The sequence below is a fragment of the Typopeltis vanoorti genome, chromosome 11, assembly GCF_054136105.1.
Source record: "Typopeltis vanoorti isolate ZY-2024b chromosome 11, IOZ_Tvanoo_1.0, whole genome shotgun sequence".
NCBI classification, from domain to species: Eukaryota; Metazoa; Arthropoda; class Arachnida; order Uropygi; family Thelyphonidae; genus Typopeltis; species Typopeltis vanoorti.
Window position 1 is genome coordinate 7,042,552 of NC_143559.1, and position 27,300 is coordinate 7,069,851.

Consider the following 27,300-nt stretch of genomic DNA (forward strand, 5'->3'; position numbering starts at 1 on the left):
CTTCCCAGAAAAAGTGTTCCCTCTCCCTATGGCAGCTTCCCACAGGTTGAAAAGCACTGCCATGGAGATTCCTATTCATATCTATCCTTTCCAAACTTTCCCAGTACTTTTATTTACACTCCTGATATAGTGATTGGTTTATAATTTTATCTCTATCTTGAAACCGCATCTATATATTTGAAGTGTTTCCCTTGTTGGATGAAGTGCTGTTCATTTTTTAATTTTTTTTTTTTTTTATCCAATTTGTTTTCATATCACAAAATGCTCAGATTCAAGTACTCAAGATCTGGTCTTCTTAATGGAAATTAATGTTCTACTATTATTCTAAACCTTTGGATGACCATAAAGCTCATTTTTTCACATAGCCTATACAGACAGTAATAGATTCATGATGCTCTTATCAGGATATCCTGTAATCCAACTTTTCAGTTGTGTGATCAATCTCAGTTTCCACTGAGTTCAATGAATGTATTACATTCAAGGAATTTTTTATATAGAGTATTCATTTCTGTTTATTTTTGTTAGCTAGAGGCCAGTGAGGTTTAACAACCTTTTCAGTAAGCCATGAGTACTTATGACCTACTATTCCTGTTGTATAAACTCATGTTGAAAATGAGGGAAAGAGTGGAATGGGTGAGTTAAATGCCTTAACATGATGTCAGAGAAACAATATAAGTTTTGATATAAATTATTAGAGTATTTCTTGTAAATTTACAGGGAACTTTACCTATTAGATCACAATTGGCTGTGGATACTTGGTGGTTTTTTTTTTTTTTTTCATTTTTATTTATTTATTTTTTAGAATATATTTTTAACATATCTTGTCAGTGTTTTTGTACCGTGTCTTGATAATGGTGGCTGCTGTAAGTCTGTTTGCCAATACATTGTTCCCCAGCCCACCACCATTCAAGGACTACATATTTTACATTGCGTATTTTTTTATTCTTATGTTGAGTCCATACACAAGAGGTTGGTTGGTATTTCCATCACATGGGAGGGAAAGGCTGTTGGACAATATGGGGATAACACTGTCTGTGAATAGGAATGAAGGAGGAGAAGGAAGAGAAACTTGCTTTATGAATGTGGAATTTGACTGTGATGGGAAGTTTGGTGATAACTCCATGTTTTTCAATAGATTTTGGTAGAGAGAGGGGGGAATTATTGATGGTAATTTTGATGAACCTAATAGACGAGCTTAGGTGTTGAACGTTATTCATAACTCATTTTAATGGTATTACCAACATCATATGAACGATACAGCTCTTTCCGCAGAACTTAAATATGTGGCAATGGCAAAATTCCTATGAAATAGATAAACTACTACATAGCCCCATTACTTCTCCCTCCTCTAATACACAACAACAAGACATTACTATTCCCATTTATGTCAGAGGTATATCAGAAAAGATAGCCAAAGTACTAAAAAAACATGTCCTTTGCACTTCATTCAAACTGCATGTTAAATTAGCAACTCTGATTCACTCTCCTAAGGATAATCTTCATCCTCTAACATATCCTGGAGTGTATGAAGTTCCTCTTGACTGTGACTATTAGGCTCATAGTAGGCCAAGTGTCCTGGAGTGTATGAAGTTCCTCTTGACTGTGACTCTTAGGCTTATAGTAGGTGTCATAGTAAGAGTCTGCTCATGGTAGGCCAAGTGTCCTGGAGTGTATGAAGTTCCTCTTGACTGTGACTCTTAGGCTCATAGTAGGTGTCATAGCAAGTGTCTGCTCATAGTAGGCACTTGGCCTACTATGAGCAGATAGGAAGATCTGTTAACATTCACCTTGGAGAATATAAAAAATACATTCACTCCCATTATTATGGCAAGTCAGGACTGGCAGCCTATGCCTTGGATACCCCTTCATGCAGGATTAGATGCAAGAAAACCAGTGTGCTTTTTAGAAGTTGTTACAGATCGGAAAGATTATTTTTAGAGTCAGCCATGACCTATGAAGAATTTTCCTTACCCGAACAGGTATGGTTGCATTAATTTGCCAAATTTGGGAGACTGTCATCTTAAGAGAATGTGTGAGGAACTGACAGCTCCGTTGACTTGACTTTTCAATGAGAGTCTGGCTATACGAAAGGTGCCCAAGGAGCAGGAGGGGTAAGTGTTCCATTGCATAAGAGTGGTGGCGGTAGAATGAAAGTGTTGAACTATAGGCCAGTTTGTATTTCTTCATTAATTGTTGAGATTTTGGAAGAATTGAGAGGTCATATTATTATTATTATGATTCAGGCAGAATAATGGCAAATACCTGTTGGATTTCTGCTCAGGACATGAACTAGTTATTACTAACACCATGTTCCAACATAAAAATGTGCACAAATTCACATGGAGAGAAGAGACAAGGAATAAGAAAAGTCTCATTGACCATATTATTGTTGATAGCGGTGTTTTCTCCCTGGTGCAGGACACCAGAGTGTACAGATGATTTGAAATTGGAAGCAATCACTATTTAGTCTTGAGCAGGATAAAATTGAATTTCGTATTGAAAAGAATAACATGTAAGAAAGTTTTAAAGTGAATAAAATTCGAGCAGCTCTCAGATGTGAACTGTAGACTAAAATACAGAAATATTATTGAAGAAAAAATGAAAGAGTTTGAGAACAGGAACCGAACCTTGGAGATTCAGTGGCAAGCCTTGATTGATTCAGCCAGAGGCATGTGGTGAGGTTGTCTGCAAGGATAGAAAAATCAGAACTCCATGGTGGACACAGGAAGTTAAAGAGGCAGTGAAGGAAAAAAAGAAAGCATATCAAAAGTTACTGTCAAATAAGTCAACTTGTGCTCTTAAAGAATACAGAGACAAATGTAATAAAGCTAAACACTGTGTAAAACTAGCTAAACAAAAGTCATGGGAGGACTTTGGCAAGAACATAGAAAATAAATATGAAGAAGGTGGTAAGATATTCTGGAGGTTGTTGAAGAAGCTTAGAAATGGAGGAAAGAGGGCTGTAAAAGGAGTTAGAGATGAAAGGTGACATGAAAACGTGAGAAAAAGATATCCTGGAAGTATGGAGTAAATTCTTCAAAAATTGCTAAATGAAACAAGCAGTGATAGCACAGTGGTAAAAAAAACACTCAACAGGCATACAGTCAGGAATACATATCCATACTTGAAGTAGAAAAAACCATCAAAGGCTTGAAATGTGGAAAGGCAGTAGATGAATATTCGACCTGAAATTCTGAAGTATGGTGGTATAAAAGTCTTATAGGGGCTGCACTGCATAGTTCAAAAGGCCTGGACAGAGGGACGAATTGCCGATGATTGGAGTAGAGCTCTCATAGTACCCATATATAAAAAGGGAAATAAAACTGAATGTGAGAATTATAGAAGTATTTCCCTACTGAAAGCTCCTGATAAGATTTATGCAAGTATATAATTGAGAAACGGTTGAGAAGGATTATGGAAAGGAAGCTTGGTGAAGAACAAGCTAGTTTCAGGCCAGATAAAGCTGTCAGGATCAGATTTTCACTTGGCAACAAATAGTTGAGAAATCATTGGAATATAACAAAAATATGTATTTAAGTTTTGTCGATCTGGAAAAGGAATATGACAAGGTGCCAAGAGAGAAGCTATTCAATACACTACAGTTATATGTAGCATACAGAATATGTCAATGGGGCATTATATCAAGCAATACTTAGTCTTTATTTGAGTTGTAAGTCAGCAGTTAGAATTGAAGGAAGTACAGGAAGATGGTTTAATGTTAAATCTGATGTGAGACAAGGATGTACATTATCCCTTTGTTATTCATTATCTATTTGGATCACATTATGAAGGAAAGTGGTATTAAACATGATATCAAAATTGGAGATGTTAATATCAGCTCTTTGCTTTATGCAGACGATGTTATACTTCTAAATAAATCCGCTACAAGTTTGCACGATTCCCTGACTAAATTGAATAACTGTTGTAATAGATGTGGTATGAAGGTCAGCAATAAAAAGACAAAGACAATGGAAATACGCAGAATCATTGAAAAAATCAACTGTGTTGTGAATGGAGAAACCTGTGGAACAAGTAAAACATTTCAGCTACTTAGGCACGATTTTTAGTGAAGATGGTAAATTAAATATCGAAATAGACAACAAAATCAACAAAGCTGGTTTGTTAGGAAGTCAATTGAATAAATTCATATGGAATAAAAGAGAAATTAGTCGGAACACTAAATTAGCTGTATACAAGACAGTGTTCAAACCAGTTTTAACGATCTGAGAGCTGGGTCAGAAATAAAACACTTGACCAAAGACTAGAGACTGCAGATACAAGAGTCCGGAGAAAGATTAGAGGCGTGAACAGATGCATCGATGGCAATATCATATTAAAAACGAGGATATTAGGAAAGAACTTGACATTATCAACATCCACGAATGCGTTAGCAGAGCTAATCTCAGGTGTTATGGTCACTTAAAAGAATGGGCGAGGAAAGATTGGCAAAACAAGTGTTCTCTGCCAGGTTGGCAGTAAAATGACTCAGAGGAAGACCAAGATATAGGTGGATTGATACGGTACAAAGTGCCTTAGATGATAGAAATATAAGATCTGATAATGTTGGAGTCTTGACAAGTAACAGACTGATTTGGAGGAAAATTGTAGATAGGAAATTAGTAATGATGTAAATTTTTCATGTAGTACTATCATATCCTGTACACCCCTTGAGGGTACATGTCAGGAATTTGATGATGATGATGATTCAGGCCTCTGTGGAGTCACAAAACTCATTGTGGGAGACCCATCATAGAAAACACGAAATTTATCACACCACTCCTTGAACTCATTGACTGTTCCTGCTCTCACCACTTTGTCAGGCAATCCAATTCTTGGTTCAACCACCTTCCACGCAAAGAAACCACTCCTCACCCTCTTGTTCACAACTTCCTTTTGTAACTTCCATGGATAGTCCCTTGTCCTTGCTCCTTCCCCCTGTTCCACCAAATGAAAGTACTCCCCAGTGTCAACTCTGTAACCACCTCTCAACACTTTAAAAGTCTCAATCATATTACCTCTCCTTGGGATGCTCTTGTTTTAGTATATGATTAATTGAATGACTGATTGATGGAAAGGCATAAACTGCTATTGTTTTGGATTGTACAAAGGCATTCGACAGGGTACTACATGATAAGCTGATAATTAAGTTACAGCACATGGATTTGTATATCAGGTTAGTGAAATGGATTGCAGAGTGGCTGTCATTTAGATATCAGAGAGTTGTGTATGAGGGAACAGTATCAGGCAGACAGAAGGTTATAAGTGGAGTCCTTCGAGTCTCAGTATTGGGATCCATGTCATTCAACATTTATATCAGTGACATTGTTAGTGAATGGCAAGAAGATATTCAGTTGTTTGTAGATGATGTAAAGCTGGGAATGGTTATTAATAATAATGCCAATGTGGTAGCTCTTCAGGAGGATTTGAATAAGCTGGACAAATAGTCAAATGAATGGGAATGTCAGTTTAATGCAATTAAATGTTGTAAGGTCTTGAAGTCTGGGATACATCAATGAGAAGCTGCATACTCTGTTAGAGGAACTGTACTAGTGGAAATGGAAGAGGCAAAGGAACTTGGGGTATTGATTGATAACATGAAGTTTAGGGGACACGTTGCGAGGGTGATGAAGGTTACCTATAGGATTGCTGCAGTAATGAGAAATACATTGACCAGCAAATATAGAAGAGTTGTGTTTCCATTGTGTAAAGCTTGATCAGACCATACATGGATTGTTGTGCTCAGATTCAGTCACTAAGGGTTGAAGGAGATAAAGTAACCGTGGAGAGGATGCAAAGGCAGATAACAAAAATATCAGGACAGTACAATTTTAGCTGTGAGCATAGACTAAGGACATGCATGCTACACCTCTCATTCTTCTATTTTGTTAATAGAAGAATGAGAGGTGATATGATTGAAACATTTAAACTATTGAGGGGTAGTTACAGGGTTGACACTGAAGAGTTCTTTTGTATGGTAGATCAAGAAGGAACAAGGACAAGGGGCCATCCATGGAAATTACAAATGGAAGTGGTAAGTAAGAGTGCAAGGTGTTTTTTTTTTTTTTTTTTTTTTTGTATGGAGGGTGGTTGCACCTTGGAATATATTACCTGATAGGGTAGTGACAGCAAAAACAGTGAATTAATTTAAGAAATGGGGTAACGACTCCATTGAAGTTCCGAATAATAATGATGGTCGCGAGGTGGTGTTGTTGCATGTGTTTTGTTGTTATTGGTGCTGCTGAAAGGTAAATAATTTTTTCAGCAGCACCAATAATGACATTTCAGTTATTAAATTAGATTAACTCATTGTAGTTTTTGTTTTATGCAAAATTCTATAAATCAAGTGGATATAAAGTCCAGCATTATTTTGAAACCGAATGTTGAAACTATGAAAGTTTTGTACGAAATTTGACCAGAGAACTTACGAAAATGTAATCCCTGCCATTTACGAGTTGCCCTAGCGCGGACTTGGGCCAAAATGCCAATATGTGGTCCGTGCTAGGGCAACTCGTAAATGCCGGCGAGTGTATTTCCGTACACTCTCTGATCAAATTTTGTATGAACCTTATATAGTTTCTATATTCGGCTTTGAAATAATGCTGAATTTAATATCCACTTGATTTATATAATTTTGCATCGCTGAACTGAAGTCTTCTGGCTCTTTATTTTTAGTAAACTGTCAGTTGTTATGTGTGCATACGAACGACACTTAACCTCCCCTACCAGCCGAGATGGATGAAATAGCCAGACCAACCCAACATTTTTCACTGACCAAAACTTCATCGGCATTCTACCTTTTTTCATGCAATTACCCACCTCCACTATTAATTGCAGAATGGCGATTTTAGAGCCGTTAACGTATTAAATGTGGGGGGGCGACATGTGTCACTTGTCTTTATGTGTACTGTGTTACTTGGAATTTCCTTTACTGTCCAATGATATTTGACCCTTTTTTTCTGCACAAATATTTCAGCGTACTCTAGTTTTTATATTATGAATTTAATATTTAAAAATAAGTATTTTATTTTGCAACTATAACTTGGCTGTTTTTTTATATTGTTGTTTGTGGAGAGTAAGGTTTTAAAATGTAGCCCCCATAGAGAGTGGGGCCCTAGCTTGCACCTAATGTGCCTTATGGTAAATTTGTACATAAATGATATAGGAAATAATCTGAAAGGAAATGTTCAGTTGTTTGCTGTTTGCTGATGATGCATAATTAGGTAGAGTAATAGTTAATCAAGATGATGTGGATAGCTTGCAGGATGATTTAAATAGGCTGTCATTATGAGCAAAAAAAATATAGGAGTCAGTTTAATGTGGAGAAATATAAAGTTATGCATTTTGGGATAAATCGATTCCAAAGTGTGTACCACTTTGATGAAACTGTACTCTAGGAAATAGATGAAGCTAGGGATTTATGGGTGGGGGTATACAGAGAGTCCAAGTTTAGAGGGCATATTGCTAAGGTAGCTCATAAGATTACTTGGCTGTTGAAGAACACACTAACAAGTAAAGATAATAAATGTTTATATCATATAGATATGATATAAACATTTAAGTTACTTAAAGAATTTTATAGGATAGATGCAGGGGAAAATGAAATGCTAGAGGATGGAGCAGTGCCGTAACGAGGGTATGAAGCGCCTGTGGCAAGTGTCTAACTTGCACCCCCTAACCCAAAAATTACAAATATTTGAAAAATTTAAATGTAACAAGTTAAATTTTGCTAAATGCAATATACTTATTATTAACCCCATCAAAATGAGTTGCCTGTAAATCCAATTATGTATTTGTATAGATAAATAATCTATTAAATAAGAACAAATTTTTATTCACATTCAGTGACAAATAAATTAAAGAAATGCATGACATAGGTATATTATAATATAATAAAAACATAAGTTTAGCATATTTTATAAAGAAATTTTTCTAGCTTTTTCATTTGCAAACACATCTATTGTATCATAATTTAATGTTTTTGCAATATCTTTTTCAATTGATATTATAGACATGTTTTTCATTCGCTCTTGTCCAAGAGAAGAACAAAGGTACGATTTTACAATTTTCAATTTGCTAAATGAGCATTTGCAGGAAGCTGTTGTTACAGGCATTGTTATGAAAATCCTTAATGCCATGACGTGTTTTATAATGGGAGTTCGTATTTTTGCAAGATTTGAAAAACATCCATATCACCTAAATTTTCAAAAACTTCCATGGTTTGATATTTGAAACTCTCAATTTCACATACAAATTCTGGAGCATCTAAGTCACTATTTTATTTCAATGCCAGGTCAGCTGCATATCGTTTGAGATTATCTAACTGCATAATTTTTAAAGAGTCCATTTAAAAAACAAGTCATTTGCGACCTCTTATAAAGCAGTAAATCTATCATTGAGTTGTATGAGTATTAGATCTAAAACTTCACACATTTATTTTTTAGTAATGCAATTTCATTCATGGCAAACGAATCATCAGTAACTTTCTCACCAGGCATATTTTGCACCTTCTCTTTTCTGGAATGTAAGTTTCAATATTTATTGTTTTGGGTGAACTTTTTGCCAAATTGTGAAGCAAATTAAAAAAAAATCATTTCGGTACTGTTGAATTTCATTTTTTAGAGCTTTTATCATTTTCGCAGCATTTTCGACTGTGGTTTTTTTTTCTTGTAAAAGTAAATTTACTTTATTTATCTTTCCTAATATTGTATCCCAAAATATTAATAGTGCAACAGAATTAAATTTTGTTAATAATTTTAGCAACATTCGAGCATTTGTTACAGAGTCTACTGTAACTTGTCTTTCCATCACACATTTCATTAAGAAGTTGGCTTATTAAAGGCATTTGATTTCGTAAGGCTTTTACCGCATTAGCTTTTACGGACCACCTCTTGTCACTTAAACCTTTAAGATGAACAGATAATTTTTCCTTTAAAAGATCCCATCTACTAGTAGAATTTACAAAAAAAAGTTAAACAATTGTTGAATTGTTCCAAAACATGATTTCATTTGAACAGATGTTTTTGCAGCATGAACACCTATTAAATTAAGGCTGTGAGCAGTGCATGAAACAAACCTTGCCATATTGTTTAAATGTAATATCCTGGCTTGTAACCCCTTGTATTTATCTGCTATATTCACTTCATTATCATATGACTGTCCTCTTATGTTTCTAATATTTAATCCATCTGATATTAACGTTTTTTCGATGTCATTCACAAGTGCTTCGCCAGTTTTTGCATGTGTCACGATAAAATCTATGAAGGTTTCTTCAGTGCTATATTTATTCGTGTTAGGATCAATGTTAACATAGCACAAAATTTGATTATCTGTTCCTGGTGAGAGGTGTGCTATCAAATAAAATAAAAAAAATATTTTGCTTTTTGAATATTTGAAATAATATGCTGTCTAATTTTAGAAGCAACTATATTAATTATGTCATTTTGTATTATAGGAGAGAAATAATTAACTTGATTTTTCTTACGACTCAATATGTTGTGCAATAGTCGTAATGATCATAAGTTCCTCTCAAAGCGTCATTATTTTTTATGCAGTGCAGAATGGCACTGCATAAAATAACTTTTAAAATATACCTGCACTTTTCTTTTTCTTTTAAAATTGCTTCTTGTAATTGATAGTCTATAAAACCACCTTTCTTAATTTTTGATTCAAAAGTTTTCAATTTGACGTAATTTTTTTTATGATATAATGAATTTTCATGACATAGTAACATAGGATTCAAATGCTGCCTGTCTCGAAACCCCGCAGTGGTCCATACATTCTGATTTTTTTTCAAAAAAATAGATGGAAAACAGAATAAGGCATCTTTTCACTTGCAATATATCAACCAATTTCTGAGTACTTGTTCTCCGTTTGACATGGTTTTTACAAACCATTTTTTTATCAAAATGCCGATTTTCTGTATCAGGATAAACATTTATATTATCACACAACTTGGGTCCAAATATTGGTTATGTGCCATGTTGTGGGATCATTAAAATCTATTATTTTTACATTATCAATATTTTCTAATTTAACATCCACCATATAATTATCATTATTACATTGCTTCTCGTAAGTTCCTGAGGTTATTGATGAGAGCTGATGAACTGCAACCAAGGAGAATAGAAGTTGTATTGCAGGATAGTGAAAAGAGCTCATTTGAGGCTATTTGGTGTGAGATTGAGACTAGCAGAACAAAATATACAGTTGGGTGCTGCTATAGACCAGGTGATGGAATAGATGGTGGAGATTGCATAAACAAATTGATGAAATGAGTGGAAGGAGGATATTTATGGGGGATTTCAACTAACATTGACTGGAAGGAGGAGGAGAGGACACATGTGAGGAAGGAACTGGATTTTATTCAGTTACTAAGGGATAACTATCTGAGACAGAATGTATTAGAAAATACTAGGGGTTTGAGAGTGCGTGACCTGGTAATAGCATCTGAGAATTTGACTGTAATGAATATGACCATGTTGGTGAGAGTGATCATAAGGTCTTGATCTGGGAGGTGGCTAAAGGTGTGGAATTTTCATTTAAGACAGGGTATATGTGGAATTTCCATGCTGCCAAGTATGACAAGTTTGGGAGATTGCTTGGTTTAGTGCTACCATGGCATGTAAAACTGCAAGGGCTGGATGTATTGAGCATGGGAAGTGGTCAAGGAGCATTTGCAGGAGGTTATGGCTGATTGTATACCTAGGGTCCGAATAGTAAAACAAGTAGGGGTTAAATGGATGAATAACAGCATTAAGCTTGAGTTGCAAAAAAAAAAGAAACAACTGTGGAGGGAATTTAAGCAGAAAGGTGACCTGCAGGCACACGAACGGTATAAAGCGCAGGCCAGAAGGGTTACGAGTGTGGTAAGAAAAGCAAAAGCGGATTATGAAACGAAACTAGCTATGCAAGCTAAAGAGAATCCTACACAGTTCTTTCAATATGCTGCAAGTAAAAGAAACACTACACAGCAGAATGATTTTAAGGAATGCCAATGGCAAGGAGGTCACTGAATCAGTCGATATAGTGGAATTACTGAGTGAGCACTTTGCAAGAGTATATCATCCAGGTGGTGACATTGAAAAAATGAAGGAACCATTAGTTTATATGGGAATTGTGGTGAATGAAGTGGAGGTGAATAGTCTATTACAGAACCTTAATGTGAATACATCTGTGGGATTGAATGGTATACCGGCACGGGTCTTACATGAAGCGGCTAAAGAATTATCAGTGCTCTTGACCATGTTGTTTAATCCGAGTGTTGGGTCTGGTTTAGTCCCGAAGGTGTGGAAAGATGGGAAAATAGTTTCACTGCATAAAGGAGGATCCAAGACTACTATTGCAAATTACCGACCGATCAGCATATCAGGAATCGTTGTCAAGGTCTTGGAGAAAGTAGTCAATGGAAAAATACAGGAATGGATTGATGAAAATGAGATACTGTATGGGGGACAGAATGGCTTTGTGAAGGGTAGATCATGACTCAGTAACTTGCTCAAATTTTATGACGCAGTGACGGCTGAACTGGATAATTGTTTACAGTGATACTGCTGGACCTGGCTAAGGCGTTTGACAGGATACCACATTGAATGCTAATCCGTAAACTGCAACATATGGGGATGGATAAAGGGTTGGTGAGATGGATGGGTGGGTGGTTGATGGAGAGATATCAGAGAGTAGTTTATTCGGGAGTAGAGTCCAAAAGACAGCCTGTAGTGGTGTGCCACAGGGTTCTGTTCTTGGACCACTGCTGTTTAATTTGTTCATTAACGATATAGGGAAGGATCTAAGAGGAACGGTTCATTTGTTTGCTGATGCCAAGTTGGGTAGGGCAATAGTGAATGCAGAAGATGTCAAAATCTTGCAGGATGATTTGGATAGATTGGAGGTCAGGGCTAAGGAGAATGGATGTCAATTTAATGTGACAAAATGTAAAGTTATGCATTTTGGGGTGAAAAGATTAGCAGCAGTATACCACATTGGTGGAACTGTACTCCAGGAAATTGATGAGGCCAGGAACTTAGGAGTGTTGGTGGATAGGGAGATGATGTTTAGGGGGCACATTGCAAAAGTAGCTAAATCAGCTCATCAAATCACTTGGTTGCTGAAGAATACTTTGCAGAGCAGAGATAAGCACGTTATTGTTCCTCTGTACCGAGCCTTGATAAGACCTTATCTCGACTGCTGTGCCCAGATTTGGTCAACTAGGTTTCTTCTGGATGGGGAGGAGGTTGAGAGGATCCAGAGGTGAGTGACCAAGATGATAGCAGGTCTTTGGAATGAACCTTATGAGAACAGATTGAAGATTTGTGGGTTGCAGAAATTGGTTGATAGGTGGAAAAGAGGAGATATGATTGAGACATTTAAATTGCTGAAGGGTTTCTATAGTATTAATTCAGAGGATATTTTTGAGATCAGGACTGGTGGTGAGAGGACTAGGGGACATCTATGGAAGCTGGGCAAGAGTGTGGTTAGTAAGGGTGTTAGAGCTGGGTTCTTTACTTTTAGAGTGGTAAATGAGTGGAAGAAGCTGCCAGAGTCTGTTGTGGATGCTATGACAGTGAATGAGTTCAAGGGAAGGTATGATAGATACTGTGAGAATGTAGAATAGTTGTGTGGACATGATGTTTATGGCCTCCCTCGATGAGTCTAATGACTCCTTGGAGTCACCCATAGTAATAATAATAATAATTCTCGATTTCCTGGTTTTGATGTTCAATTCTACTTTTCTCTTGTTTCAATTTCACATGAAACATGTCTACTTGTAGAAGGCAGATTTAATTCATTTGTTAAGCTTGAATGAACCAGAGCTGTAGATGATTTTTTGTCACTATCATCGTTTACCTCATCATGTTTGGAATCACCACAAATGGTTGTTATGTCAGTAATGGTGGATGAGGATGTAGAAGCTGCTCCAACGGCTTGGTGCTGATTCTGTTGAAAACTTGTTCTCTTTGGTGTCTTTCGTTAAAATTCCAAATCTGCTTATATCGCTTGTTACTTTCTTTACTTGCTCTTCCTTTTCTCTTTTCCTTTTGAGAAAGCAGGCTCTGAATAACTTTTTCTCTTTCAAATTACTAATCTAAACGACCATAAATTTTGTATTGATAAATTATTCGTTTTCTATTAATTATTAATTTTGAGTTAATTTATTTATTATTTTTAAGAGTTTTAAATCTTAATTTTAAAAAAAAAATTGATTTAATGCAATTGCTTTCTACAGATTTTTACTTTAAATAATTAATTTATACAATAATTTGAAAATCTGATAATTAAAGTTAAACTATAATTATTGAGGTCAATGTAAGATGTAAAGTATGCTGCCCAACGAGCGATTTTGGCATTTTAGCAAAATGCTCCTCTGATTAATATGTTTATAATTTATAAACTACTTATCTTTAAAATTTTATTTGTCTATCAACAATCCAAAAATAAGTACACAATTAAAATGAAAGTCAAAAATTGTCCAAAGTCACTTAAATACAGAATACACAATACACTCAATATGTTTCACATTCAAAATTGAAATGGTGCTGAAAAAAAATGTAAGAAGTGTATATCATGCTGTTTCGTCTATCCAAACTCAAAGTGGAATTTAAGAAAATGAAGAGCATATGCTTACACCTATGTTTCAGACTAAATATTTGGATAGATCACTGTTTCTGAAACTTCAGATATCCATGTACCCCTTCTTTAATTTTCATTATTACCAAGTACCTTATCAAAATAATAATAATAATAATATTTCATCTCATCCACTTGATAATGGGTTGAGTCCACTAAGAAGAAAGGTTCTCCACTTATCGCGATCTTTAGCCATCTCACTCATGACTCTATAGCTGGGTAGATGGGAATATTCTTTCAGCAACTTTATCCAAGTACTTCTTGGTCTGCCCTCTAGGTCTTTTTCTTCCTATATATCCATTCAGAGCTAAATATGGGAGTCTATGAGGGGCCATTCTCTGAATATGACCAAACCATCTCAGTTGATGCTTAATGATTGTGTCTATTATCTGGGATGTTTAAATTTGTTTTAACTTGATCATTAGTCTTGTGTTCCATCCAGTGGGTGTTATTAATTTTTCTGAGGCATTTCATTTCAAATGCTTGAAGTTTCTTGATTGGTTGTTGAGTTAATCTCCAAGCTTCTGAAGCATAAGTAGCCGTTGGGATAATAATTGTTTCATATAATTTTAGACTTGGGATTTTTTTATTTTTCCATATTTTGTTTAGTTTATTCATGTTGGTCCAACCTAGGTTTAGCCTTAAACGTGTGGACAGACTTATGTGTTCGTCGAACATGTTTATTATTTTAACGGTATAATAGAACACAGAAACTAAGTAAATTATTAATTTATTAACTTGATGCTGATATTTCGCTGGTGTTATAACCAGCATCTTCAGAGCACAAAAACACTGTTTGTCACAATACGCTAGACTAAAACAACATGGTGTACTTAAACAAAATTGTAGCAGCAACACAAAGACTAGAGTCCTGATTTTGGCGCCCTCTATCTGGAAAAAAAAAAACTATCATATATTACTAGAGTCCTAGAAACGTGCTAGTTTTTTCTTAATATGACTGTCTCCCAGATCTTTGGCAAGTTAATACAGCCATATTTGTTAAGATTTGGAGTGTGTTTTAGGGCTTCTGTCGCCTCTAAGAACAATCTCTCTGATTTATACGGGTTTCTGTGTAGTACTTTTGTGTTTTTCCAGTTGATCCTGTGTGCAGGGGTATCCAGTGCATGGTCTGCTAGGCCCGACTTCCCATAATGATAATTCCGGACGTATCTTTTATGTTAGCTGATGCGGATGTTCACAGTTCTTCCTGTTTGACCGTAGTAGGCTGGATTGCATGAGCAGGGTACTTGGTAGACTCCTGGATGTGATAAAGGAGGAATGCTATCCTTGGGTGAGCGGATGAGGGTGGCTAATTTGCTACATGGTCTGAATGTAGTGCGTAGTTTATGTTTATTGAGAATTCTTGAGATCTTTTCGGATGTGCCTTTAATGTAAGGGATGGTGACTGTTTTGTTGTGGTTCTCTGTGGTGGATGGTGGGAAGGGTTTCTTAGGAGTGTTTAGTATTTTGTTTATTTTATGTGGATTGTAGCCGTTGGCCAAGAAGGTGTGGCTAGAACAATCTGTTCCAATGACAAGGCTCTGACTGCTGAACTGACTCACTTACGCCACACCTTCTTGGCCAACGGCTACAATCCACATAAAATAAACAAAATACTAAACACTCCTAAGAAACCCTTCCCACCATCCACCACAGAGAACCACAACAAAACAGTCACCATCCCTTACATTAAAGGCACATCCGAAAAGATCTCAAGAATTCTCAATAAACATAAACTACGCACTACATTCAGACCATGTAGCAAATTAGCCACCCTCATCCGCTCACCCAAGGATAGCATTCCTCCTTTATCACATCCAGGAGTCTACCAAGTACCCTGCTCATGCAATCAAGCCTACTACGGTCAAACAGGAAGAACTGTGAACATCTGCATCAGCGAACATAAAAGATATGTCCGGAATTATCATTATGGGAAGTCGGGCCTAGCAGACCATGCACTGGATACCCCTGCACACAGGATCAACTGGAAAAACACAAAAGTACTACACAGAAACCCGTATAAATCAGAGAGATTGTTCTTAGAGGCGACAGAAGCCCTAAAACACACTCCAAATCTCAACAAATATGGCTGTATTAACTTGCCGAAGATCTGGGAGACAGTCATATTAAGAAAAAACTAGCACGTTTCTAGGACTCTAGTAATATATGATAGTTTTTTTGTTTTTTTTTCAGATAGAGGGCGCCAAAATCAGGACTCTAGTCTTTGTGTTGCTGCTACAATTTTGTTTAAGTACACCATGTTGTTTTAGTCTCGCGTATTGTGACAAACAGTGTTTTTGTGCTCTGAAGATGCTGGTTATAACACCAGCAAAATATCAGCATTAAGTTAATAAATTAATTATTTACTTAGTTTCTGTGTTCTATTATACCGTTAAAATAATAAACAACTAGGTTTAGCTTGTGTTTTACTGTTTCCATATTGTTGAGGTTACTAGATATAAGATTGCCAAGATAAACATATTTATTAACTTGTTCCAGCAGATGATTTTCAAGATTTGTAGAAATATTTTCTTCTTCTCTACCAATCTTCATTATTTTTGTTTTATGGTGATTTATTTTCATACCATAAGTTTTACAAGACTCATTTAAAATATTTATAGTTTTTTCTAGCTGTGGTTTAGAATCTGCTAAAATAATGATATTATCTGCATATTTTATGTGATTAATGTTGGTACCATTGATTTTTCACCTGGTTAATCAGCTATGGTTTTACAGACTTCTTCTAGGAAGATGATAAAGAGTTGAGATGAGAGAGGTCATCCCTGCATTACACCTTTCTCGACTCTGAAATCCTCAGTTTTAATGTTGTTCATTTTAACAAAAGTTTTGGTATCTCCATAATAATTTGTAATAAATGTTAAAATATCTGAATCCATTTTTATGTTTTTTAGGATGGCGATCAATTTGTTTCTATTAACTGAATCAAAGGCTTGCTTAAAATCTATAAAACAACAGTATATGGGTAGGTTGCATTCCCAATATTTTTCTGCTATATTATTAATGGTTAAGATATGGGCTATGGTGGATCTATGTGGCCTGAGTCCTGCTTGGTTTTTGTCTATGGTTTTTTTCTGTAAGCACCTGTGTTCTCTTTTGTATAATTCGAATGAATAGTTTATAACTATGACTTAAAAGTGTTATGGGTCTATAATTTTCACATATTCTTTTGTCTCCTTTTTTGTGAATTGGTATAATAATTCCTGTTTTCCAGTCAGTTGGGATTACTCCAGTATAAAGAATTTGATTAAATAAATTCATTAAGATAATAGCTTCCTTGCCACCATATTTCCATAGTTCTATAGATATTTCATCTTTACCCGTAGCTTTTGAAAGTTTCATTTGGTTTATTGCATTTATAATTTCTGCTGGAGTTATGGGTGGTGCCTTTTCATATATCATCTTTTCTGTTATACTTTCCTCCTCCTGTTCTTTTTGAAATAATGTTTGATAGTAGTCCTTCCAAATTATTTTAATATTTTGTATTGACTTAGTTTCTAGATTGTTTTTATCTTTCATTGTTAATGGTTTATCTTTATAGATCTTAGTTAATTCTTTGATAATTTTGTATACCGTTTTATTATCATTTCTTTTATTAGCTTCTTCGCACAGTTTTGCTTTTTCCTCCAACCAGTTATTTTTGGCAGATGTGCACATTTTATCAATTTTGTTTTTAAGATTCTTATGATGTTGTTTATTTTCTTCTGTATTTTTTATATTTAATATATGCTTTGCTGTTCTTTTTTCTTGTAAAGTATTTAGAATTTCAGGGGGTTATCCATTCATGATTTGGTCTTGATGTTGTACCAAGTATATTTCTTGCAGTACTTGTAACAATTTTTTTACCTTGATTCCATGTATTTTCTATATTGTCATAGGAAAATTTCCTAAACTCATTTCCTATTAGTGTCTGATAGTTATCTTGCATGGATTTCTCTTTCAGTTTTGACAGGTCCACTTTGTTGATAGGTGCTCATGATTTACGATACTTAAATTGTAGTTTCATTTTTGCTGCAAGCAGTTCATGGTCAGTGTCGAAGTCTGGAGTTTTTAAAGTTCTAACATTCTGCACTGATGATTTCAAATTGCATTTGATTAGAATGTAATCAATACAGTTCTTTATTGTACCATCTGGTGAGGTCCATGTATATTTGTGGGAAGGTCTATGGAAAAAAAGGGTATTACAGATAAATAGATTGTTTGCTTCACAAAATTCTAATATTATTTCTCCTCTTTCATTTCTGTTATCAACTCCAAACCTGCCCATCACATTCTCCATGCCTGGGGTAAACTTCCCAATTTTGGCATTAAAATCACCCATCACTATTAATATATCTTTCTTATTGGTCTTGTCTATTAGATCTTGCAACTTATCATAGAAGGTAATAATAATAAATAAATAAAATTATATTTCATTGTAAATGTCTGTTTTATTTGAATTTAGATGTACATTTAAACAAAAAAAATATGATTTATTTTTAATAGAACAAAATTTATTATGATACTATACATTTTTACTTAATATAAATAATTTATCATCAATGATAGGAGTGAAATTGCTTATTTCTATATCTGCTATATTGCTCTCTTTTGTGCGTTTCATAAATCCAGTCTTTAACCAATGATCCGTACTTAAGAATTTGAAAGGTAAAAAAATTACTGTATTTACTCGAATATAACTCGCACTTTTTTCACAAAATTAAAGCTAAAAAATCGTGATGCAAGATATATGCGGGGTTTTCAGAAAGAAAAACTGAAAATGGTTATGACATGCCAAGAAGCTTCTATTCTCCATCCCTTCTGTCCTCGAGAGCAGTTTCCTTGTGTGCAAGTCAAAGTTATCTACCCAAATAGAGTCATCTTCTTTCCTATTATATCAAGCAAAAATTACCAATAATTTAAGACTTGAGATACGTAATGAACAATCCTTGACAAATTACTAATGAGAAGTGAAAGATATGTGTGATTGTAGACCAGTAGAGAAAGAGCAACTATTAAGAAGTGCATATGATTTTAACACATTCATGATGGGGGTAGTATCAAGCAAACCACGTTGCAGGTGCAACGTAAGGTTTTGCTTGAGTCTATACAGCAGTTTCTTTTGGAGGGTGATGTGATTCATTAGTGTTTATATTCCAAGTTGTCTTTAATTGCACTATTCACAGACATTTGCACTATATAGTCTGCAAATGTCTGTGAACCTTATTCAGTGACATGATAAAACTAATTGTTTTTCGTGTATCTGCAGTATAGTTGCTGTTGTGGAGGGCTTATTGTTTACTGCAGGGAGTGAGTTATTGCTCCAACGTGAAAGTCGGGCGATAGTGACTCACAATTTGAGTAGGAGAATTCACGCATAATGTAATTCAATATATATATATATATATATATATATATATAGACTATAAAAGTTTATGAAATTCACATTGTATGATACTTTATGGATTGTTTCCTTATCTAATAAGTGGGTTCTAAAATGTTTAGTTTTAGTATGACTATAATTTTTTTATTAATAAAACATAATACGCACATATTTAACTGTCAATGGGAAATGGTGCCTTTTTTATTTGGCAAACTAAACACTGTATATTTGTAAAATATCTTGTTACCGTAATACAGCTGAACAAAGCTCCCTTATTAAGCAGTGCCGTGAGACAGGCTGCCTCTGTGTTACACCCCGTCGATGATACTGATTACGACACAGCAACAACACAACTCATCTTATGATGACAACAAGACTAATAATAATCACATGATTTTTGAAATTGTCTAATCTACAAAAAGTAGAGACGTGGAAATATTGAGGGTAGGAAGATTGTGATTTTCATTGGATTCTGCGTTTGATGGGCGTAAATAAGGGCCAGCAAATAATTTTTGTGGGGGGGGGGTCATGAAACGAGGGATTCATGTAGATGGAATGATATCAAAGAAGGTCATAAAGGGATTAAAATTATAATATGGAAGGTAATAAACTTGGGATGGGCAAATAGACACATTAGGAGGATAACGGAAGAATGTATTAGATTATCTATGCAAATATTTAGGATTAGATGGGAATTTGGAGATAAAAAATCATAAAATGCGAAAATACATTCATTAATAGTTAATGGTGCAACGGAACAGTTTACTTGAGACCAAAACGAGAACAATTGCAAAGAAATGTTATGTTCAAGTAGTGATATTAGGCACTGTCGTTGCCATCTAACTCGAGACAAATTGGAACTCATCAGTGTTACCAAATGTACCGGAATTCCGCTGTGTTGCAGAATTTGTATGTCTAAAGCGTCGTATTGCCAAAATTTAAAAATACAATATAAAATAGCAGACTTTTATATCTATTTATTTATTTTTAATTTTTACATTTTTTATGTTTTGGCCCCCAAACCTACTTGCGCCTGTGGCAGGTGCCTCTTTTGCCATGCCTTAGTTAAGGCACTGGGATGGAGAACAAGAGGTCAACCCTGGAAGTTGAATAAAGGTGTGGTTAGTAAGGATGTGAAGACTCGATGTCACTGAGAGTTGTGAATGAATAGAATGGCTTGCTAGTGTCATTTGTGAGTGCTTAGCCTGTTAATGGGTTCAAGGAGAGGTATGATAGATTGTGAAGATAGTTTCGGTCTCCCATGATGAGTCTTTGGACTTCATGGAGGTGACAATAATACAGGTAACCCTCATATAATGCGGTACTTATACAACACAGTCTACAAATTGTAGTAACCCTTGTTCAACGTGGTACTTATACAATGCAGTTACGATATAACACGGTCTGCAAATTGTAGTAACCCTTTATTTTTTCATATATTTTTCACTGCGCAACTTAAAAATCAAATTTTATCTTTGTTAAATTTGCACCTGTCCGTATGTGCATGTAGTTATAAGTAGCAAATTTATATTAGGGAAAATACCCTTCAGCACACATCAATTGTCTACAGTTGTCAATTGTTTACAGTAAATAAAGACAACTGAAATTTTCTTTGTTTTCTGCCAGGAAAGTGCATTAAAAAATCATAAGTTTGTTAATCTCAAGCTGAGCACTTTATTTTCTGAGTTACATACAATATGTAATGCTTTTTTTTTCTTTGTTGTTGTGTAAAAAATTTAATTTTATAGTAATGGCCACTTAGAGGACTTTTGCGATGTGGTTGAAAACGAAATCAGTAATTAATTGATGGGGAAATATATTTAAATGAGTAGTAACTAGTAGAATTAATAGATAATGTCGAAATGAGGAAAGTTCTGCAGAAGATTCTGATTGTGATGAATCTGTTGAAGAATTCAGTTTAAAGAAATTAGCAGAAGAATTGGACCTAGCAAGAAAGTTAGGAAGTTATGGAGCACTCCGAAAACTTCGCGAAACAATTGGATATTTCTTTAGCTCCGTATTATGAACTTTATAAAAATTTGCATCATAGTGGTAAGCAAAGTCTTATTACTGACTTCTTGATAACTAAACCAGTTGAAGTATGCAATGAGTTATACAGATGATGTGCAAGAGATTTCAAGTGATGACGACGTCCGACCAATCGTAAGTAAAGAACATCTACGGAATGTGAGTTTTGAAGAGAGTGATGATTAAAGTATGCACTTTATTTTATTTTGCCTAAAACATTTGTGCATTATGTGCAATGAAGTTTACATACAATTTTTAATTTTATAAGTTTATATTATGTATTTGTTTCATAGTTTATATGTTTTCTTAACTTAGATGAATTACCTCAATTAAATAAGCATATATTTTTATTGGGTATGTCGTTTATATAATTTTTTAAAAAAAAAAACGATTCGGAACCTAACTCTACTTTTTCTATGTGATCTGAGTCTTGCATAACACGCCATTTCTATGGAACCTAACATCTGCATTATATGAGGGTTACTTGTAATAATAATAATAAAGTAAACTTGGATATATTTTAAAATTCAATTGTTTGATGATGAAATCGTTTTTTGTATGGGAATGCTTAAAAAATCATCAAATTAACTCTATATTTTTAAAACAATTTCTGTTTGGATATTTAAATTTTTCTGTTTTTTTTTTCCTTCCCTCTTTTTTGTTTTAGATAGAAACAAATTTTCATGATGGATACTGCTGATAAAAATCTGGAGTCACTGGCTGATCAGTGTTTTGTATGTGACCAGTGCTGGAAAATGTTTCCAGATTCTGAAGCTCTTCAGCAACATTGTATTGAGTGTTTGGATCATAAAACAAGTTCAGGTAGAGAAATCAAAAAAAAGGAGAATATTGAAAGTAGGAAATGTGTGTTTGAAAAAATTATTGAACATGATATTAATGATCATTCTTTTCCCCTTATTTTTGATCATCCCGAAAACTTTTCGCCTAAGAAACTACCCATGCCAGATTTTACAAATTATTCAGAGGCATTAAATGTGAATTATACACCTTGTACTGCTGAATGTTTAACTAACAAGAAGCAGAGTAATATAATGGAACATCAGAATTGTTCTCAAAAGTATAACACAGTGTGGAACAATTCTGAATTAGAATATTCTACACAGCCAGCCATATCATCTTCAAATGAATTACAGCATGAATCTGAACTCTCCTTGATCAGACCTATTTCAGGATTAATTAAGTCGAACATTAGTTCCATGTCATGTAGTAGTTCAAGTGAGTCAGACAAGTTTCTCACAGGTAATGAGTTAAATAAATTATCAAAAGATATCGCATGTTCCCAAGGAAATAAAACAGTTTATTCTAACAAAACAACGTACTGTACACGTTCTGCACCTTTTTCATGCAAATTATGTTTGACAGTTTTTACAAATTATACAAGTTTCAGACGTCATTTACGGGTACACATTGATGGCAGATGCCATGTATGTGAAGTGTGTAGTAAAGAGTTTTACCGCCGTTACTTGCTAAACCAGCATAGAATGAAAGAGCATGCAAAATACATTGATGGTATGTGGCAGTGTCACTTATGTAATCTAAAACTCAAAGAATTAGGCATATTAGAAAAACATTTTCAAAATGTGCACAGTAACAGTAGAAAATGTAAATTAAATGAAAAGACAATTGAAGAGTTCATTCATACAGATTCTTCACCAATAGATAAATCAAAAACAAATGTATACTCTAGTATACATGATTTCTCAAATGTAACAAACTTTCATTGTGAAAATAGAACACATGTACTTTTTACTAATCAAGAAAAGACTCTTTGCAATTCTCTTGCGAAACAGGTAAAAAAACAAGATAAGTTTGTTTGTGAAGTGTGCAATAAAGAGTTTCTTCGAGCATATACATTTCTGCAGCATAAAAGAATGCATTCAAAAAGAAAAGGTTTTATGTGCTGGTACTGCTGTCGGAGCTTCTGTGATGCAAAATCATTTAATGGGCATAGAAAGAAACATAGGTTAAATCCTTATTACAGTTGTTACATATGTGGTTATCAAACAGTAAATGCCTCACTATTGAAAACTCATTTCTTCAAACATTCCAAATCAATTAAGAAATACAGCAACATGAAAGTTAATAGCCGAACCTCAAATAAAAATGCCTTTCAGACCATCAAAAGTAGTAATAAAAAGCATGCTGGCTTTTGTAAATACTGTAGAAAGATATTTCTGAATGTTGATAGTTATGATCGTCATATGCGTTTGCATAGAAACAGTTTACAGTATTTTTCTTGTGCGTTTTGTAGTAAGGTATCTCCTTGCCTCAGAGATCATAAACTCCACCTTTCTTCTCATTCTGTTTCATATACTTGTTCAAAATGTAATGTTCCTTTCTTGAATAAAGACTTGCTCCATAACCATCTTCTAGACTGTCAAAATGAAAAACTGCTTAAAGAGACCCGAGAAGTTTTGCCTACTCGGCGTAGTATCCGACTTCTGAATAAAGCAAAGAGCAAAACAGAGGATAGTAATTCACTTGTCAGTTGTTCAGAAAATTGTGTAGGATTAAAAAAGATGTCATTAAATATGAGCCTTACAGATACTGCAACTCCAATAAAAAGTGCATCGCTGAAAAATAAACTACCCAGTGTATGCTCCGGAGCATATATAAAACCATTACAAAACTGTCCTGTTTACAAGTCTACAGTGGACCATGCAGAACTGATGAATAATACAACAGCAGTAGTACTTGAAAAGTCTACAAAACCATCACAAAATGTTTCAGATCATAAAGTTCCCAAAAATACTCTGAAATGGATGAATAAATTGAAGGGAATGGATATTCCTTCTTCTTTACAAATGCACATTTCTGATAAACATCCAATGTTTCTCTGCAAGATATGTGATCGTACATTTAAAAATAAAGACAGTTACAGACGACATAACAGGATGCACTTAAACATGTATAGACATTCATGTCAGTATTGTGGTAAATACTTTTTTCGTAAGGATCACCTGCGTCAACATGAATCAGGAATACATTCAAGAAATACTGCGACACTGTATTGTTGTTTCTATTGCAAACTAAGTTGTGGTGATTCCACTTCACTTAAAGAGCATGTAATCAAAATCCATAAGAAACCACCTATGCAGACAAGGATACCTGGTATGGCACTTCCTATGAAACATTCCTTATCTAAGGATTCTCTGTCATGTAAACAAGAAGAACCTATTTCTAAATCATCATATGTTTCTCTTAGTAAATCAAATTTATCACTTTTGTGCACTCATTATGAACAGAAAATGCTAGAATGTACAGCAGCTGGTGAAACAAAAAAAGTTAACAAAGATATAAATTATGTAGCTAACAATACTAGTTTGGTGCAAAAATATAATCGTTCTGCAAATCATCCAGAAAGAAATATATTGACAACTAATCAATCCCAACCAAGTTTCTCTAAAAGCATTAATGAAGACATGTCTAATGAGAATAGGCATGTTTTGGTAATTGGACAAGGTGATGAGAAATCTTCTCATACAAATAAACTTGGGGAAAGTAGTCAGATTTATAAGTGTGGAAGATGTTATGTTTCATTTAAGGATCTGCAGGGTATATTAGATCATTTTCAAGATGTTCATGGTGTTGTTAAAATAAAACACACATCTGAAGATGATGCTCAGTACATGAAACAGGGATATATTAAAACAGCTCAAAAATCTTATGCACAAGAAGCAAGTTTTGATACTTCTCAAAGCAAACCATACTTACCATTATCTCTAAAAACTGACATCCACACTGACAACTCCAGAGTACTAGACCCTTGTATACCAACATCACTTGAAAATGAGAATACTGAAAAAAAACTATCCGAGGACTGCATTGTTCATAGTGATTTTAGAAATGCATCAAGTATGGATGATGCTGAATCATTATTATTTGAATGTCAAGGACCATACAGGCGTTGTTCAAATTGTTGTAAGCAATTTAGAAGTGTTAGTAGTTTAATCAATCATTTCTGTGAAAAAATGACTAGATCTAACTCACAGACTGATGCTATTTGTTCTTATTGTTTAAAAAAATTTGACACAAAAGCTGCTCTTGCTGTTCATGAAAAGTTAACGCATGTATTAATTGACTGGTATCAGTGTCTTGTATGCAATATATCTGGTCCAAAAAATAAAATCCAAGAACATATGCTCACTCATATGTTCAGAATTGGGAGTTTTGTTGTTGACGATAGTGAAGAAAATTTTGAATACGTATGGCCATACTTATCTGGATTAACGCACACCGAAAATTGGAATGAAAAAGAAGCTAATTTTCAGGATAAAGATGATATATGTGACGACAATACAGATATTAACCTTACTGAAGAACACCCAATGAAAAAAGTTTTTTGTAAAGTTTGTAATAGAATATTTACCTGTCTGTCTGTTCTTTTAAGACACAGGTGTATAGCTCGTAAGTTTGGTAGGGGACCTTTTCCATGTTGTATAATAAGTTGCAGTTCCAACTTTGCTACCAAAGGAGACATGATAACTCATATAAAAAAAACTCATTATCATCCACTTTCTAATGCCAGTTTGTCTTTTCGTGATTTTGCCAAGGTTGCAATGGGAAAAGACTGGAAACTACACAATCCACATGGCAAATTTTATGACAAGAATACTGATTTGAGAAAAGATCTTATGATGAAATCAGAATCTACAGAAGTTTTATATGTAGAAAAAACAGAAAATAATGAAAAAAATGTTGAAGAAAAAAACAAAAGTTTACTTCTATCACAAGGGAAACAAAAAAATAACAGTATAGACTGGGAAGAAATTACTGTTGAGCCCTCAGTTGATACCCTTGCAAATATTATAAGATGTAGTGATAAGGAGTTTGACAATATCAATCTAAAAACAATCTTTGAAAATTAAAACAAAGTTGTAAAATGTAAAATCAGCTGTCTGTTTAGTTTTATAGAATAAACTTGCAGTCACAAGTATGAAGATCATATACAAGTTTTCAACATGAACAGCTGGCTTTAGCATTGTTGTCAACAACATACAGAAGAAAGTTTAAATTAGATAACTTCCTTTTGCATGTTATGGACTATAACCTCAAATTTAAAACAAACAACATAGGCATGTGATGTAACTCAGTCTTATTAAATATGTATTTCTATTGAAATAAAAATGTGAGCTTATCTTAATACATATGCCTCTCTCTCTCTCCTTTGAAATATTTTCATATCACCAGCCTTTTCTTTTGCAAATAAGTTGTCTACTCCCTTTCTTTTTTGATACTCCAAAGAAAAAAAAGAAAGGTGGAAGAACTTATTTTTCTCTGCTCGTTACTGGCCTGGTTGGCAAATGAATATCATCTCTGCTGGTAATTTTAAGAAGGATATTATAACATAAGGAGATACACTAATTAAAATAATTTAATTACTTCAATATTTCATAAAAGTCAAATTTGCATCATCATCAGGAACAGTGCAGAGATAGATAGATAATGTAAGATGGCAATTGCATGTTTAAATGAATGGTACTAATAACAATAGTGATATGCAAACTAATTCAGACCACTGCATATGAAAATATCTATAAAAAATGCATGTAGCAAAAACTGTATGTACAAAAACAGATCAAAAATAGTATCCATAAATAATTGTTTCTACAGTAAACCACAATAACTAATAATGCTATTATATTCTTGGGTTCATGCAGTGAGTGGCATGTCTCAGAAGTTACATGGAGATGGTTAATGTTGGAGAATCTCCATACAAAGCCATCTTATTATCCTCTGATGTGCTTCTTCCTATTAATTTCCTGCTTGTTCCCATCAGTCAGTTAGTGGTTTAGATGTTCAGTTTCCTCCTCGATGCATTTAACATCACTCTTCATTATCCTTAACTTTTGCCCAAGCTCTTTTACTTCATTTCCGTTATTATTATCACCAGCAGCACCATTTATTTTCTGATTACTTCTTGTAGTACATTCCCATTTTAGGAATGCTGCAGTACATGAATGCACTTCTCACACACAACGTAATACTTTTCGTCTTATTTAATATAACAATCCATAAATCTCACATTTTCTGATGCATACGTGTAATGTATTTTGCAGTGTATCCATAAATCGTTACACGTACATATCAGGGAAGAAAAAAAACTTGAATCTCCCAGTCAAAATTATCTTTGCTGCTGCATTTTTGTAACATCAACTGTCATTTTAAACCAAACAGCAAAGCTGAAACCAACAAAATTAAAATCACAGAACCACAGAACAACACCTATATCCTGTCTGGCTATTACA

The 27,300-nt window shown here is 34.3% G+C and overlaps 1 protein-coding gene across 8 annotated transcripts in view; it reads left to right on the plus strand.

Moving 5' to 3' along the window:
• LOC150101284 (uncharacterized) overlaps positions 1-26,172 on the plus strand; it is a 285,858-nt gene extending 259,686 nt beyond the window's left edge. For all 8 annotated transcript variants that reach the window (XM_090401020.1, XM_090401019.1, XM_090401021.1 and 5 more), the window contains one exon: positions 21,699-26,172. In XM_090401020.1, the coding sequence (XP_090257146.1) occupies positions 21,715-25,920 (4,206 nt within the window). In that variant the 5' untranslated portion in view covers positions 21,699-21,714 and the 3' untranslated portion in view covers positions 25,921-26,172. The remainder of the gene's footprint in view (positions 1-21,698) is intronic.
• Positions 26,173-27,300: the final 1,128 nt, after the last annotated feature.